This window comes from Cheilinus undulatus, linkage group 3, assembly GCF_018320785.1.
Source record: "Cheilinus undulatus linkage group 3, ASM1832078v1, whole genome shotgun sequence".
NCBI classification, from domain to species: Eukaryota; Metazoa; Chordata; class Actinopteri; order Labriformes; family Labridae; genus Cheilinus; species Cheilinus undulatus.
In genome coordinates this window covers 4,832,754-4,849,111 of record NC_054867.1, presented here as the reverse complement: position 1 = coordinate 4,849,111, position 16,358 = coordinate 4,832,754, and the positions used below count along the sequence as shown (strand labels likewise).

The 16,358-nt window shown below is 38.4% G+C and overlaps 1 protein-coding gene across 1 annotated transcript in view; it reads right to left on the bottom strand.

The window, feature by feature from the left end:
- Window positions 1-293: 293 nt before the first annotated feature.
- Window positions 294-16,358, bottom strand: part of aldh1l1 (aldehyde dehydrogenase 1 family, member L1) — a 40,149-nt gene continuing 24,084 nt past the window's right edge. The window contains exons 8-23 of the mRNA XM_041782714.1: window positions 13,593-13,718; window positions 12,846-12,937; window positions 11,744-11,891; window positions 11,531-11,650; window positions 11,243-11,370; window positions 8,187-8,337; window positions 7,996-8,066; window positions 7,774-7,879; window positions 4,930-5,017; window positions 4,664-4,757; window positions 4,479-4,578; window positions 4,290-4,388; window positions 4,016-4,181; window positions 3,824-3,929; window positions 3,468-3,667; window positions 294-2,240 (exon numbers count right to left, since the gene is read on the bottom strand). Of these exons, the coding sequence (XP_041638648.1) occupies window positions 2,185-2,240; window positions 3,468-3,667; window positions 3,824-3,929; window positions 4,016-4,181; window positions 4,290-4,388; window positions 4,479-4,578; window positions 4,664-4,757; window positions 4,930-5,017; window positions 7,774-7,879; window positions 7,996-8,066; window positions 8,187-8,337; window positions 11,243-11,370; window positions 11,531-11,650; window positions 11,744-11,891; window positions 12,846-12,937; window positions 13,593-13,718 (1,851 nt within the window). The 3' untranslated portion in view covers window positions 294-2,184. The remainder of the gene's footprint in view (window positions 2,241-3,467; window positions 3,668-3,823; window positions 3,930-4,015; window positions 4,182-4,289; window positions 4,389-4,478; window positions 4,579-4,663; window positions 4,758-4,929; window positions 5,018-7,773; window positions 7,880-7,995; window positions 8,067-8,186; window positions 8,338-11,242; window positions 11,371-11,530; window positions 11,651-11,743; window positions 11,892-12,845; window positions 12,938-13,592; window positions 13,719-16,358) is intronic.

Here is a 16,358-nt window from a genome sequence, read left to right as displayed (position 1 = left end):
ACGTCAAGTGTTTTGTTGCTTTGATTGGCCTGTCAGTAAATATCACTTTGGCATTGCTATTCCTACGCCATAACCAGGCATTTAATTAGTCTGAGACGCTAAGCTGTTTTTTATACATGTGTGGCACTGTTATGCATGACAACAATGTGAGTGTTGTGGTTGTTTTCTAGACCATTGTTTAACTGATCCAGCCTCAGGACCCACCAGTTTCTTCACTAACAAATCATGACCCAAATTTCCTAAAATATTCCATATTGCATGTGTATTTTAATGAATAGTTTGGATCTTGAATGGAACAAAATACATGACCTAAAGGAGAGACCGTACAAAACTGACACATTTCACACCCCATTCCCCCACAATTACTGGTACACTTTTGCCCATTTCTGGAAATCTTGCTAAATTACCTCACAAGAGTGGGAAAAACAGTCTTTTATTGCACCATTATGAGATAAATGAGTTGAAATATTGAGCAAATATATAAATTTACCTATAGTAAAAAATAATGTACAGATCCACCAAGGACTTTTCATTGACTTTTTACCTCTTTTTTCCAGACACATATTCGCAACCCACTAAAAACAGCTTCGTGACCCACTTTTGGGTCCTGACCCACCAGTTGAGAACTACTGTTCCAGACTTCTCCTTCATTCATGAAGGAAACACTGTCATGCTGATGATTAAGTGAACACATTAATATTACCATTCTTTTAATCATTCCTGTTTTTTCTGAATATTAAACATGCATTGTCAGAATCTGTGCAGGATGCGGGCGACAGACCTGTCATGGGTGCAGGTGGGATTAGCAGTAATGGTCAGAAATCCAGCCGGATCGGGATTCAGGAAAGGCTCCTGTGCAGGGCTCTAGTTTGAGTAAGTGATGTGAATTCCAGCTCTTCTGTAGGGATATGGATCATTTGGCTCAGTTTAGCAGTAATGGGTCTTTTGGCTCCAAATGATTCTTCCTTCCTCTTCCTTTGGCTGCTAAGAGATCAACCAAATTTAGCTGTTTTGGTTCATGATTGATTTATGTGAAAATATGTCTCTTGAATTGTTCTTTTTTGTAATTTATACAAATCTTATTTTATCCTATAACACTCTTGTGGTGGAGTTAACACTGATTTACAGTTTTGCCTGGGGATAAAGTTCAAAAGATGCTCTATGGGTTAGCCAGGCAGTGTGCTTTGATTTTCTAGGGAGCACAGCACTAGACACCTCATGTGTCTCTAGAGAGATAAATTAATTACAATTCAGGTCAATTGGAGATGCACAGATTGTGAAAATATAATACAATATAGATGTTTAAAGTACCAATGTTTGTGAATAGGGCCGATATCAGCTGATACTAATGTTCAACCGATGCATTTATGCATCCCTAATGTCAAATACAATAACATTTAGTTTGGCAGCCCTTAGCAATAAAAAAGTGACAGTTGAAACAAAAGCGTAAGGTTGGACAGGAGGAGGCTGTGGTGATTGAGGCAAAGCTCTGCAAGCAGCAGTGCAGACTGATCTACGTTGCTGAAGCAGGACTCAGTAAGAAAGATGTCATATTTTAATGGCCTGCCTTGTTGAGAGAATGAGCTGTGATTGCTGCTAAAATATCTTCTTCTGGTCTCACATTGCTCATTTTAATGCACGTGAGTATTGAGTTAACCCAAATTAGACTCCACCATAAATTAAATCAAAGATGTAAAGAAAAATCAAGCTAAAAAAAAAAGTTCACACCATTGTTGTGTTCTGCTGTTTTATTAATGACCAACAACTGTCATTAGAAATGTTACATTTCAGCGGGATTTCTGACCTAATGTAAGCCATATTAGAAATAAGTGTTATCTGTTAAACATACTCAATCACAGTGATTATAAAACAGTCTCAGACATCACTTGGGCTACCTAGAAAATACACTTCAGTGGCATGGTGAGGATAATACTACTTATAAAATCGCTATGTAGTATGCCAGTGAGGTACATGAGCATTCATGTTTTAGACAAATTTAACATGTTAATGTGATTAATTACCATGTTAAGGCACATACAGTGATAAGATCAGTAGTCACTGATGAGAGAACAGATGAGGTAACATCACTCTACCATAAACATGACAATGAGCATCCCTCTGCATGTCTCTCCTCTGATAGCAGGGAGCTTAGGCCTGGCTTTTTCTTTCTCCTGGGATTCAAACTCAATACTCAATGGTCACTGCCTTTGTCTTCAGATATTCATTGAGAGCTTCTTGTCCTGTAAGAGAGAAAAACACAGCAAGAATGGAGATTAATTAACACAAAATAAAGTCTGACTCAAAATCAGCATTATTGTTAGCTCCTGCTAGCCTGACAGTTTTGGCATATGTCCTGTGTACAGACGCTAACCTCCAACATTCTTCCCCTTTATCAGTATTCCTTAACCTTTCTCTGGTCAAGGCACACTTAAAATACTGACATTTCCCAGGTCACCCCAATCCTAATGTATTGATAAAACAATGACTATGCTAAATTGCTATGACTGCAGAGGGATTTGTGTTGTAATAGAGTTTTAAATAAATCTAAAGCACTTTCTTTCAGCATGTAATTCCTTTATTTTAAGTAACACATTGTGATGCATTAAGCATCAAGCCCTTATCAGGGAGTTGTACAGATCTTAAAGTCCCTGTAAAGTGATAAAAATATTTATTTTAGGTTTGTTGTATGACAGGCCATTGTGTTCTGAACCACCAGACCAGACATGAAAAACATTTCTAAGTTTATTAAGCTTCAAAATCATGAAAATTGAGGCAATAAAATCTGCTCCAGGATGGTGTGGGTGTGTCAGTTGAATGAGCTGAAGCCATGCCGACTCACAAGAAATACAGCTGATACAAGTGCCTAGCTCTGTGCCAGAGCAGAGAGACAAATTCAGAGATTACATTGACTGTTTTCTGGTACAGATCTCACTGTTATATAATTTTGGTGAGCTGTAGTCCACCGTGGCTAATAGATTTGTGAAATTTACTTCACAATGAACAAAAACAACATGTAACTGGCTGTTAATTTTCAATCAAGGCAGTGACATCAGCTAACAACAGACTGTACTGAGTTGAACTGTTCTGTGAGTTCATACCGCTGTAGCGTAAGGGGGTGGGGTAATTCCACATCAAGACTGGAGATATCATGGGCACAGAGTTTTGCCCAAGCCAGGAAAGAGGTGAAAAACTTTCTAATGGTCTAAATCCAAAAATAAAACATTGTGTGATTTTTGCTTGATGAGCTGCTGACCTGGTTTCAGGAAAAGAGCGTTTGAGACTATTGCAATCATTCATGCAGGGATATCTAATGGTTGTGTAATGATGATGGGAATTCTTGGTTACATTTAATGCATTTTGAAAGCACTCCTGACTCTGCCATAAGGCACCCCTTTGAGATGTCTTTAGATATTGTATGTTAAAATGAATGCATAAAATAACTAAAGTAGCAAAAGCAGTTTTCTTACCCAGGTCTTTGCCAAAGCCAGACTGTTTGAAGCCTCCAAAAGGTGAGGCCACGTCGGTTTTGTTGTAGGTGTTGACAAAAACGGTGCCGGCGTTCAGCCTTTCACTGACGTACAGAGCTTTGCTGATGTCTCGTGTGAAAACACCTGAAGCCAGGCCATACTCTGTAGCGTTGGCTCTTCTAAGCACATCGTCCACTTCACTAAGACAAAGAGACAGTGTAGGAGACAGGCAGAATTCAAGGTGAAAATTAAAGGTGCAGGCTATGATTTTTTATGTTGAACCAACTGTATACAATGTTTTGCAATTTTGAGACCTTTATCATGTCGAGGTATCAGGTAATCCTTTCAAACCTTACCCGCTCTTGAACTTGGACAAGATCATGATGGGTCCGAATGACTCCTCTATGGCAATGAACATGTGGTCCTGCACATCAGTGAACACTGTGGGCTCAAAGAAAAATCCTGGACACAGAAATACAACACATCAGACTACATCCATCATATTAGAGATTAACCAAAGAGCTTTGGTGAAGTAAGTGAAGCTTTACCTGGTCGCTGCATCTGTTTGCCGCCACACACTAAAGTAGCCCCCTCCTTCACTCCTGTCTGACAAAACTCCACCAGCTTGTCAAGGTGGGCTTTGTGATTCTGTGGGCCGTGGTCTGTGGAGCGGTCCAGTGGATCTCCGATCTTCATCTTCTTCACCTCCTCAACCTGAAAGAAAAGACATCCATGTCACACAGAAACAGACATATAATGCAGACTCGCCAGTCTCAGCAGGTGGGATACATGAAGTATTGTTTGGAAAAATACAACACATACCACTCTCTTTACAAACTGGTCATGGATGGTTTCTTCCACAAACAGTCTGCCAGCTGCGATGCAGTTCTCGCCTTTGTTGAAGAACACTGAACTCATGCCCTGAAAAAACACACCAAAAAAATGGTTTTATCTCTGCCAATGTTAAAATTTGTGAAAATCAATAAAAAAAACTTGCATGATTGAGCCTACCATGCGCACAGCTTTGTCCATGTCACAGTCACTGAAGATGATGAGGGGCGATTTTCCTCCAAGCTCCAGAGAGACTTTCTTTACGTTGCTGACTGCACAGCTTTAGAGGAAGAACATTACAATGATTAACAGAAATATCACATCATCTCTGGGTGTGGAATTTGTAAATTTACTTTGTATTTCACCTCTTCATGATGTGTTTGCCAATTTCAGTGGAACCGGTGAAGCCCAGTTTGCGTATGTCAGGATGATCAGAGAGACGCTGACCCACCAGAGCGCCTACGAGAACAGAATGAGATCAATAACTCACCGAGGTTTGATTCTAGTTGACTCATGTTGCTTGATGAGCTGCTGATATTCAAAGTTCATGCTAAGTCTGAGGATGGTCTTCAAAAGATTAAATCGTATGATAAAAGTGTTGTATGACCACTCTGAAGGTGTGAGTTCCTACCTGATCCAGGCAGGATATTCACCACTCCTTTGGGCAGTCCCGCTCTTGCTGCCAACTCAGCAAACTTCAGAGCTGTCAGAGGAGTCACCTGGAAACAAGAAACTTTTCAGCCAAACTAGCAACACAGCTGGTGACGTAACATTGCCATTCTGGTTCAAACAAAAACGCCTCTGTTTGATGGACTACTGTTATATTTTGTCTGGACATTTATGATTACCTGGGCGCCATTGTGAAAAAGTAAGACTAAGCTTAAGAATGTTTTAATATTGAAATCAGGTTGTTCGAAAGACATAAATATTACATAATGCTACAGGATCGACAATCCAGTCTTTGCTATAATTCAGATAAAAATCTGATTTTGTACCAAGGCTGGGCAAGTAAATCTTTGGGCAAGTTTTGGCTTTCTAGGATTATACAAACAAGACAATTGTAGTGAAGATAACTGGGCTGGATGCCATGTTTTGCTTGTTTCGTCAATAGGTTTGGTTAATGGTCAATGTTTTAGTATTTGTATTTGTTATGTTGGCCATAAAAGGCATTTTTAATTTCTTTATTCTTATTATGTGGCTTTATTTTCCATATACTTATGTTTTCCACTCATTTATTTCCTTTATTGGCTGTTTGTTTAGTCTAGGTCTATTAAATGCATTTCAGTCAGATTCAGTCTCACAAAATGGCTATACAGTTTTACTCTGTGGAGAAGGCTCTGCTGAAATGATTTTGGCAGCTACTTTTAATTTTAGTCTTAGTTTTAGTCTTTAAATGAAATATATTTTACTTTTAGTCATAATAGTCATGCTGACGTGCTGACTGTTAAACTTCTCCCATTAACATCCAGCAAAGTGCCAAGAGAAAGTTCTTACAGGGAGACAGCAGTCATTAACTGAAGCTACAGCAGCTACTAGTGGTAGGAGGCTTCTTTACAGTTTAGACTGGAATTTCAGGCCTGTGTTTATATAAAAATAATAAATGCTGTACCGGCATATTTGGTATACAATTTAACTGTTAAACCAGATAACTGTTTGTATCCCCAACTGGACCCTTTTTTTCATTTATTGACATCTCATATAGATAACAAGACGTTTACTGACATCAATAAGACTATATATTAATCAAAATTATAACTAACATATTTATTATTGCTTATTAGCTTCCAACACTCGGGAGTCCACAATCACGCCAGCGTGATTTCATTATGAGCTACTTTTGTCACAGAAGAGCATGAAAACAAAGCCACATTTTGCATTGCAATCACTTCATGTGGAAAGCATGAGCTTAAATCTTTCTTTCAGTTTTTGTTTTGTGTCAGTAGGCCAAGCAGAACAGGAAATATAATCATTTTAATTTGATATAAAAATTAATATTACACATAGGGGACAGTGGACTATGCTGCACAGGACTGCCACTGGTATTTTTTCATTATTTCAGCATATTGTAATTTCTTTTTAAAAATGACAATAAATTGTTTTAAATAAGAATTTAAAAGAACAATATTTGTGGGATGTTGTTTTTGGGGGCCTTCTATGTAATACAGTAAATCAAACTTTAAAAAATATATTTTTATTTTATTTCATGAAGTTGAGTTAATGCTGAAAAAGATTACACCAAAGTAAGCACATGGTATAAATTTTCAGAGTGGTTCATTTAGTCTGAAGAAAATTAACAAAATGGCAAAATAGCCAGTGGAACTCTAAGGGTTAAGATGATTTGTTTAAAAATCATTGATAATGGAGGGTTGCAGAAAATACAACATCTGAAGAATTTTTTTTAACATTTACCCATCTTAATTAAACATTTTTTAAGCATTACAATGCAGGATTGCTTCAGTGCCAAAGATGATGAGGTACCCATTGGGTTTTTTAAAGAGCTTTTTCCCCCTTACATAATATTTATTTCATCAAAGAGCATCGCAATCGAACATGAGCTATCCAGTTTAAAGCAGCTGTAAGTATCTCTCTGTTTGTGTGTATTTTGGCTCCCCCTTGTGGTAAGTTGTGAGAAGTTTCTCCCAATGCTCTGGTGATTGAGATCCAATAGTCCTAAATGTCTGTGTGCTGAAGTCAGTGAACCAGTCAGTAATGGATCATACTTTTCAGCAGTTATGGCCCTCGTGGATCTCATAGCACCACTGTAACTGCCTGTGGCAATTAGAGCTAGTCTTTGTAAATGAGATGACATTTCCATTGAGGCTTATTTGCATAGGAAGGGAGTGTTTCTGGGCCAATTTTTTGAATATTTCCTTAATTTTACATACATACAAATGGGATAGGTGTTCCCATGGCATTCTCTGCTTGGCAGAGCAGTTTGTATGCCTTTAAGCTTTGCATGTGCTTTGTGGATTGCAAACTGTCCTTTTCTCCCATTTGCACATGTTTAATGGCTGACAAGAAGTCTAGTGAATCGGGCCCTCTCTTTTGAGGACGTAAGTGTATTTAGAGCCAGGGCTTTTTACTTATAAATGGAGACTTTGAGAAAAAGACGTCTGCAATGGGGATCCAAAAGCTTAAGCTTAGATTAAACTGTGTTGCCCCCAAAGGGAAATTTCTTTTCACAGCACTGTATCCCTCTGACAAACAGAAAGAGACAACACGTGTAAACACACCACAGAACAGACAGCAAACAATAACAAAGTCTACACTCTGGCCTGTTCAGTGAGGCCTATAGTTCAGGGCAGCTAAAGCAGCAGAGATTAAACTCTCCTGCACCTAAATACTCTGTATCTTTGACCAGAGGGCAGCAGGATGAGGTGGATGTTGGTGGATGTACGATGCCCCCTTCTGTCCTGGACAGCACTGTCAATAAGTTTGACATGAACAGAAGCTGACTACCAGTGCAGAGGCTGACCTGGGCTGGTTTGAGGACCACCGTGTTTCCAGCTGCCAGGCAGGCAGCGGTCTTCCAAGCCAACATCATCAGAGGGTAGTTCCAGGGAATCACAATGGCACAAACGCTAAGAAAAAAACAAAAAAAACAAACAAGTTTTAGTTATGGTCAGCACTTTCTACACCTAGAAAAATACCACTTTAAATGTATTACTGTCAGAAAGTATATGTTATATACACTCACCCGATTGGCTCCTTCTTAGTGAAGGTAAGGTTACGATTAGGTCTGGCTTGGTTGATAGGGATGGTGCTGCCCTGCAAAAACAGAAACAACAAATGTATGTATGATTTATTGTCTATATGTCAATACCTCTTGGGGCAACAGTAGATTTTACCTATCTAATGAGTGGCACAGCTTCGGGGCAACTGTCTTACCTGGATCTTATCACACCAGCCTGCAAAGTATCTAAAGGTCTGGATGGACATGCCCACATGAGTCTTTAAGGCCAAGGTGTAAACAGCTCCAGAGTCGATGGATTCGATGGTGGCCAGCTCCTCCTGGTGCTCCTCCATCAGGTCAGCCAGCCTGTGGGTAAGCAGGAAAGAAACACAGTAACTGACACCATAGATTAGGGTTTAAAATGGTAATTTCATTATTACTATTAATATTTAATTCTGCCCATGAGCACAGAATTATCATAATATGTGGAGGATATCATCTGGACTAGCAGAGGATATAAAAGCAAAGAAATTATACAAAGTGAAAGAACATTTTTGATTGGGGAGGGAAAACACCAGGGTGCATTGTATAAAGGTAAAAAAGTTCTAATCATGTTTTCTTTTATGTAAGTGTAATTATTTTCTTTCAATCAAACAGTAAAATAACAACCAACTGGCATTGTTATGGTATATATTTGTCCCTGCATCCTGTGTAAAATACTTATATTAGAATAAGGGCTGTCAAGATTAATTGCATTGATTGTGATTAATCAAAGACCACAATTAATGCACTATTTTTTAAATCACAATCTCTGATTTATCTGGCCTTTTAGCACACTTTGATTAAGCCGTGTCAGCGTCTCCCTACAGCAACAGAGATGTAAACTAAGTCCACCACTGCCCCTCAATGTCCCATTTCACTTTAGAAACTCACAGACAGCTCAGTGGATAAGTTAAAGTCATCTGTACCTTGTATTTAATTTACAATCCATTACAAGTTCCTTTTTCTGTGGTTAAGTTCATGTTAAAATCCTAAATCTATGAATAAAAGCAAGATTTTTTTATCCAAACAGGAAGTCAAATGCTCTGAGGTCAAGACAGTAGAAAAATCCAAAATGACACAAAAACAGCTTTGGTTACAAAAAGGTGCCACTTAAATTGTGATTAATTGCAATTAACTACAGAAATCCTGCTATGAAATAATCATGGAACATTACGAGATGAAGATGTTTTAAAGTTAAATGCAAAGCCGGAACTACACTCCAGACATGGCTGCTGCACTGTGTCACTCCGCCCAGTGGTTTACTCAAGAAATAGTTCTGAGTGTTTGCTTCATGTGTCGTAATGTTACATAATTATACATTATTATTTCATAGCGTGGTGCAGGTCGCAACTTGTCCACAAGAGCGTTTTGGAGTTGTTGGATTGTGTATTTGATGACTTTGATGAGGGAAAGCAAAAATTCCGTCTGCTAAAATAGCGTTCACGGTGCAGTTGGTTTAACGGTCCCCCCCGATCTAGACACAGCTTGCACCAACAACTAAACGAAACGAACCTGTTACTAAGACTATAGCAATTATGGCAATGGGCGAATTTGCCAAAATGTTGAAGTATCCCTTTAAGTTCCTGTGTAGCCATATTTGTAACACTTACAGGCCCTTTTTTTACGTTTTATTCCTTTGATTTGATTTGATCTTAGTCTTAAAACCATTTCCAGCAGAAATCTCAAGTTTGTGCATGTTATTAAAGGGAGATTTGACTCAAGAATGTCCACATGTCACAGTGTCTTTTGTTGCTGAGCACCTCTAAAGGCCTGCCCTAAAGCCAACCCTCTCTGGTATTTGGACTTTAGCACCATGTTCACTCTGATGCCAATGTTCTGTAAAGCAGTGATTCTCAATGTGGGGTTCAAGACCCCAATGGGGGTCACGAGACACTGAGATGGGGTCTCAAGATGCCTTAAAAAAACTTGAATATTTTCTAAATTACACATTTGCCACTTTACACCAATCTTGCCAAATTTTCACCTGTTTTTATCACTTTTTTCAACCAATTTTAACACATTTTTGCCAATTAAAACCCATGATTTGTGAATTTTAAACCTTTCCACCATTTTTTCTGCCTGTTTTTCCCACTTTTAAACAAAATTCTGCCACATTCTGCATACTGTTGCCTCTGTTGAGCAATTATTGCCTCTATTAATCTATTTTTTACCACTTTTTTTTGCCCATTTAACCAATTTTAACCACTTTTTACTGTTTATAATGCCAATTTTTTGTCAGTTGAAATGCTTTTTTTTTTTAACCAATTTTCATCCCCTTTTACCAATTTTTATGCCTGTTTTTGCCACTTAACCCATTTTGCTTATTTTTTGCCACTGTTATTTAATTTTTGCTACTTCTAACTCATTTTTGCAAGTTTCAAAATCCCATTTCATCACCTTTTCCACCATTTTTTGCCATTCTCAACCCATATTAATTCTGTCTTTAAGCAGAGGGTTTTACATTTTTTATGAAGGCTACTTACTATGGTACAATAGAATTAAAAAAATGTTTATTTGATGAAAGTGGTTATTATTCATGTTAAAAATGTGGATATCACAGCTTAACTTTACAATGGGTCATTTTGCTGACCTCCCTGGTCCCCTAGTTTGGTTGGGCCCAAGAAAGCTCTCCCATTTATCTCCCCTTGTGGGCAGCCTTGTTTGCACATGACTATTCTTCAACCACCTTCAGGTACAGTGGGGGTCACCGGTCTCTGGCACCTTTATTTTAGGGGTCGTGGCCTGAGAAGGTTGAGAACCACTGCTGTAAAGTATCACAAACTTGAAAGTGTATTGTTTTTGGGTGCTGGCACATCAAACAAATTAAATTTGCATGGAAACACTCAGCTCTGTTGCTCACTAGCTGTCTTGATCTTAGTAGTCTTTTAAATGAAAACTGCACACAGACAGTCACATTTACCAAACAGTTTAGCATTGCTTAATTTGTAAGGATGAATATGACATAAGGGGGAAAACTGTTTAAAAAAGGGCACCCTGTCCTGCTTCATGCCATGCTACAATATGTCATTGCCTTGTCCATACAAAGAGAATAGAAGTGTATTCTTTAGTAGTTACCTGCATTGTATTAAATGGTATTGGAAAGAATCTTAAACCAAGTGAGCAGCAGAGCTGGATGCCTCGTTTCTACATAACTTGGATTGATGCAGGGTTTCTGCCTTGTTAGCCTAAAAGCTAAGGGGTACAGTTTAGTAAGAACAGGTGCACTGACCTGTAGATGAGTCTGCCTCTGTCTCTGGGGTTCATCTTGCCCCACTCTCCCTCTTCAAAAGCTTCTTTAGCAGCAGCCACAGCTTTGTCCACATCACTGACCTGAGCCAGAGACACATCACAGATGGCCTGCAGGACAGAAAAAGATAGATACAGAACTTATGAAACAACAATACAATATTATTTTTTTCTTTTCAAAGTTTTGATTCTGATAATTCTGATTTTTGTCTTTCTGAATAAATGCTGACAAAGGCCATCTGTAAAACCTACAATGAGGTTTCTTCCTTACCGTGCCATCAGTGGGGTTGATGGTTTTGTAAGTCTTTCCTCCTTCTGCATCCACAAACTCTCCGTTGATGAACAGCTGATGGGGCATCTTTATGGTCATATTGTTGATACCCTTCTCGACCTGACAACCAGAGTCCAAGACAACAGTCAGGCTAATAACTAACAAATACCCACAAGCAAACCTCTGAGTTTCAAGACAAGAATTTGCACTTACATAGTCAACAACCAGCTCCTCGTCCCCGTCCTCCCCTCTGAGTTTTCTGACGCACATCTGGATAAAGTCCTGGAAAGTGGTGTTCATGTATACGTCCTCGTTCTGCAGCTGGCAGGTGCTGGCACAAAGCTTCACCTCCTCTACAAGCCTGCAGACAGCAGCAGGAGAGAGAAAAGAATCAGAATAATATTATGTTGCTGGAGTCTTGTTTGGCTGAAAAATACATTTCCTGATAATGACCTTTACATTCTAAATAGTTACTTGAGGCTGTGCCTGTGCACTCTGCTTACTTTATATGATTACTGAGAGGTGATCTTTTTTTAAATCACAGATATTGGAACACGGCATTACTGAGAAAACTTTTAGATGGTAATTGCAGTGGAAAGAACCCTAAAGCCATGGAAATTTAGATTATTTTGTCTGTCAGTCAGTCAATTTAGATTGTGTAAGATAATTTTGATGGGTTTTATTCAAGGTGAGAAATGTATCATTAGCTCTTATTTAACCCTTAGTGGTCCATGATCACGCTGATGTGATCAGAGCATGTGAAATTTTCAAAGCGCCGTAAATAAAAAAACTAGGTCACCTGGAGTGCTGCTCAACTTCATTCGAAAGTGCAGATCTGACACTTTCTCACAGTTTTTGTTTGACGTTGATACGCCATGTAAAACGGGAGATATGACGTTTCAATTTGATAGTACAAAGATATCTATCCAAGGGTTAAACTCTTTGTATATGTTTTAATGGGATATATTTGGATATAGTTTTACTATATTTTAATTTTACCTTTATATGTTCATATTTGCAACCTATCCTTACTTTTTCAAGTTCCAAAACAGTTCGTAGAGCATGTTTGTTTTTATTGTAATAAATAGTATACTTTTTCAATCCTGATTTGATGATTTTTGTGTATTTTTAGGCCCAATGTGACAATAAGTAGGTTAAAGTAAAAAAAATAGTTATCAAATCATCAAGAGGAAGTTGTGCTAAAAAAAGATACCAAACATAAGTATGGTAAAACATTTTTATGGAGTATGTAAAGAAAAAATCAAAAGTTTTCGATAACAGCCAAACTAGGCTCAGACCCCTACAGGTAAATTACCTGACAACATCCATGGAAGCAGCACCAGACTTGAAGAAATCACTGGAGTCTTCAATTTTACTGACATTTGTCAGAATACTTTGCCAGACCACCTGTGAGGACAGACAGTGTCACCATGCAAGATTATTATAGATAACTAAAACTAACTAAATAACTAAAACTACAAGGTAAAAATAATTTTAGTTAACTGAAACTAAATAAAAACTGAGCTTTATGAGAAAAACAAAAACTAACTTAAACTAAATTCTGTGCAGACAAAACTAAAATGAAATAAAATCATAGACAAAATGTCCTTAGTTTTAATCTTTGGCAGCAATACAGTGTCTCACATGAACACCCAGGCCTGGAGAGAAAAAAGTGGCCTGATTTGATTGCAGAAGACTTCACACAATGGTTAATTTTAGGTCTTGAGTTGTATACAAACATAAAAATTGAATAAATAAAATGAAAAGTGAAGAACCCTTTTGGGTCTGGCCCTTGACAGGTGTACCATATTCCCTCAACAACTAAAACTAACACCACAACTAATAAAAACTAAACTTAAACAAAGTATTTTTTCAAAATCAAAACTAAACTAAGAAACCAGCAGGAAAAACTAATAAAAACTAAACTGAAATCTAAAACAAAAGGTTAAAAACTAAATCAAAGTAAAAACTAATGAAATTTCAGAAACTATTACAACCTTGTCACCATGGGACAGTTACATATTTTACTTTTCAATCACACTTAAAACAGATGATGTCTTACCCTCATCTGTTCAGCAAAGGCTTGCTCCTCCTGTGTGAGCTCCACAGCAGCACTGCTTCCTGCACTGAAGTACTGCGCTGCTGCAATCATCTTCCCATCCTCAAACTGCAGATTCTTCACCAACAGCTGCACAGGTGGACACATGAATCAATAAATGTTAGAGAAATGTCAAAAAAGACAAAGTTTCACCCTACACAACTGTTTAAGAAAAGAGGTAGTAAGTCTGTCAAATGTGGTCAGCACAAGATAAAATCTAATGTCACCTACAGAGCATTCAGAAAGAATTCAGGCCACCTTCACTTTTTTCAATTTTGTTATGTTTACACTCAGTACCCCATCATGACAAAGTAAAAATCAGAATGTTAGAAATGTTTGCAGATGTATTAAAAATAAAAACCTGAAATATCACACTGACAAAAGTACTCAGACCTTTTGGAACAACACTTGAAATTTAGCTCAGGTTCCTCCCATTTCTTTTGATCTTTGCTGAGATGTTTCTACACCTTGACTGGAGTCCAAACATCACACTTCTCTCTATAGAAGGCCTCACAACTGATAATGCATATCTAAACCATGAGGTCAACGGAGCTGCCTGCAGAGCTTAGAGATAGGATTGTTGCATAGTACAGATCTGGGGAAGACTTCAAAATTCTGCTGCACTGAAGGTTCCCAAGAGCACAGTGGCCTCCATAATTCTCAAATGAGAGATGCTTGGCACAACCAGGACTCATTCAAGAGCTGGTTGCCTGGCCAAACTGTGCAATAGAGGGAGAAGAGCCTTAGTAAGAGGTGACCAAGAACCTGAAGGTCACCTTCCAGAGATCCTATGTGGAAAGTTCCAGGACAATCATCACTGCAGCCCTCCACCGATCTGGGCTTCTAAATGCAAAATAAAATGAAAATAAATTGAAAATTTTCTATTTGCATATAAATAAAATATGTTTCTGTACAATGTTTTTTTTCACAGGCTCACTTGTTTACAATTGTTTCCTACAGAAATAAACTTAAAACAGAAAGTAAGGAAATTTGTGTTCGGTACATTATTTCTTTGTTGTAACAATGCTTCTTGGTAATGAATCTTATATTGTTGGAAAGCCTGTTTATTACCCTTTTAAATGATGCCACATTTGTAAGGATCATGCATTTGTTGGATGAGCAGCAGAGCTGAGTATGTGGGTTGCGCCCATGAAAAATGTGCCAGATCTTCTCTGCCAATGCCAAACAGCTGATTCTGCCATTGACTCTTGTTTGGTGTTTGGTGGATTGGATGATTGAAGTTTGAAGAAACAAGACATATTGACAATTTAACAATTTATTCATTTGACAAACAGGAGCCTCAGTAGTGTGTGGAAGAACCATACACAGCCACAACAGCCTGGCTCCTCCTCCTCATGCTGGTCACCAGCATGGTGGTCTCACACACTGCTGTGGGATGGCATCCCATTCTTCAACCAGCATTTGTCACAAATCAGCCAGCGTGGTTGTGTTAGTCACTCTGGTAGAACAGCACATCCAAGCTGATCCCACAAGTGTTCAATGGGGTTAAGGTCAGGACTGCTGGCAGGCCATTCCATCCTCTCCACTCCCAAATTCTGGAGGTAGTCTCTGATAAACCCCGCTCTGTGGGGGCGAATGTTGTCATCTTGGAGGACAGAGTTCTTGCTGACAGGGTGAGAAAACAGTGTTCTTGGGGTGTTGTCTTCCTGGGACATCCACATCGCGGCCTGTATCTGACATTCCCTGTTATATGGAACTTGGCCTTCAGTTTGGAGATGGTACTAGGGTTCACTCCAAACAATGCCGCAACTTGGTTTTGCAGAACACCAGCTTGAAGTTGCCCAACCAATGGGCCCTATCCTGATCAGTCAAACGTGGCATGCCGATTCTTGAAGCAGACATCTACTGACCACTGAAGCAGGGCCCATGCTCACAGGTGCTGCCAATCAGGTGCCTGATTGGCAGCACCTGGGGGTACCAGAAGCTCAAAACAAGAGTCAATAGCAGAATCAGCTGTTTGGCATTGGCAGAGAAGATTTGGGGCATTTTTCATGGGCACAACCCACATACTCAGCTCTGCTGCTCATCCCACAAATGCATGATCCTTACAAATGTGGCATCATTTAAAAGGCTAATAAACAGGCTTTCCAATGGTATAAGATTTATTACCAAGAAGCATTGTTACAGCAAAGAAATAATGAACCAAACACAAATTGCCTTGCCCTTACTTTTTGTTTTAAGTTTAGTTACAGGCTATAAAGACAAAAGGTGATGTAAGGTGAAGTTAAATAAAGGTATATGTGGTTAAGTGGGTTAATTATGCCTATTTTTATTTTTCAACATCTAAAACTCACTCCATTCTGAGCCAATCTAATGCAGGGAGCACATTCAGTGCAACACTGATTCCCCATGATGCACCACAAAATACCAAAGGAAGTCATTCCTGCATGTGGCCGTTCAACCTTGCAGCTATTTCTGAGTGTCAAACACTGACCCTGGACAATTTCACTCTGTGTATCTTCAAACCTCTCCATATAATTATCATTATTAATATTATTATTATTATTATTATTATTATTATTATTATTATACTTAAAATTTGTAATCTGAATCAAAGAAGTTGGTTCAGTAATGCAATAATTGGACTCCTGTGCAATATTTTTGCAGTGTCTTTACTGTTTTAAACTGTGCTTTCATATTGCTTCATTTTCTTCAGCTCTCAGTGTTTTCTGTACAAAGCTTGTTTCTATAATAATATCTATTTTTAAT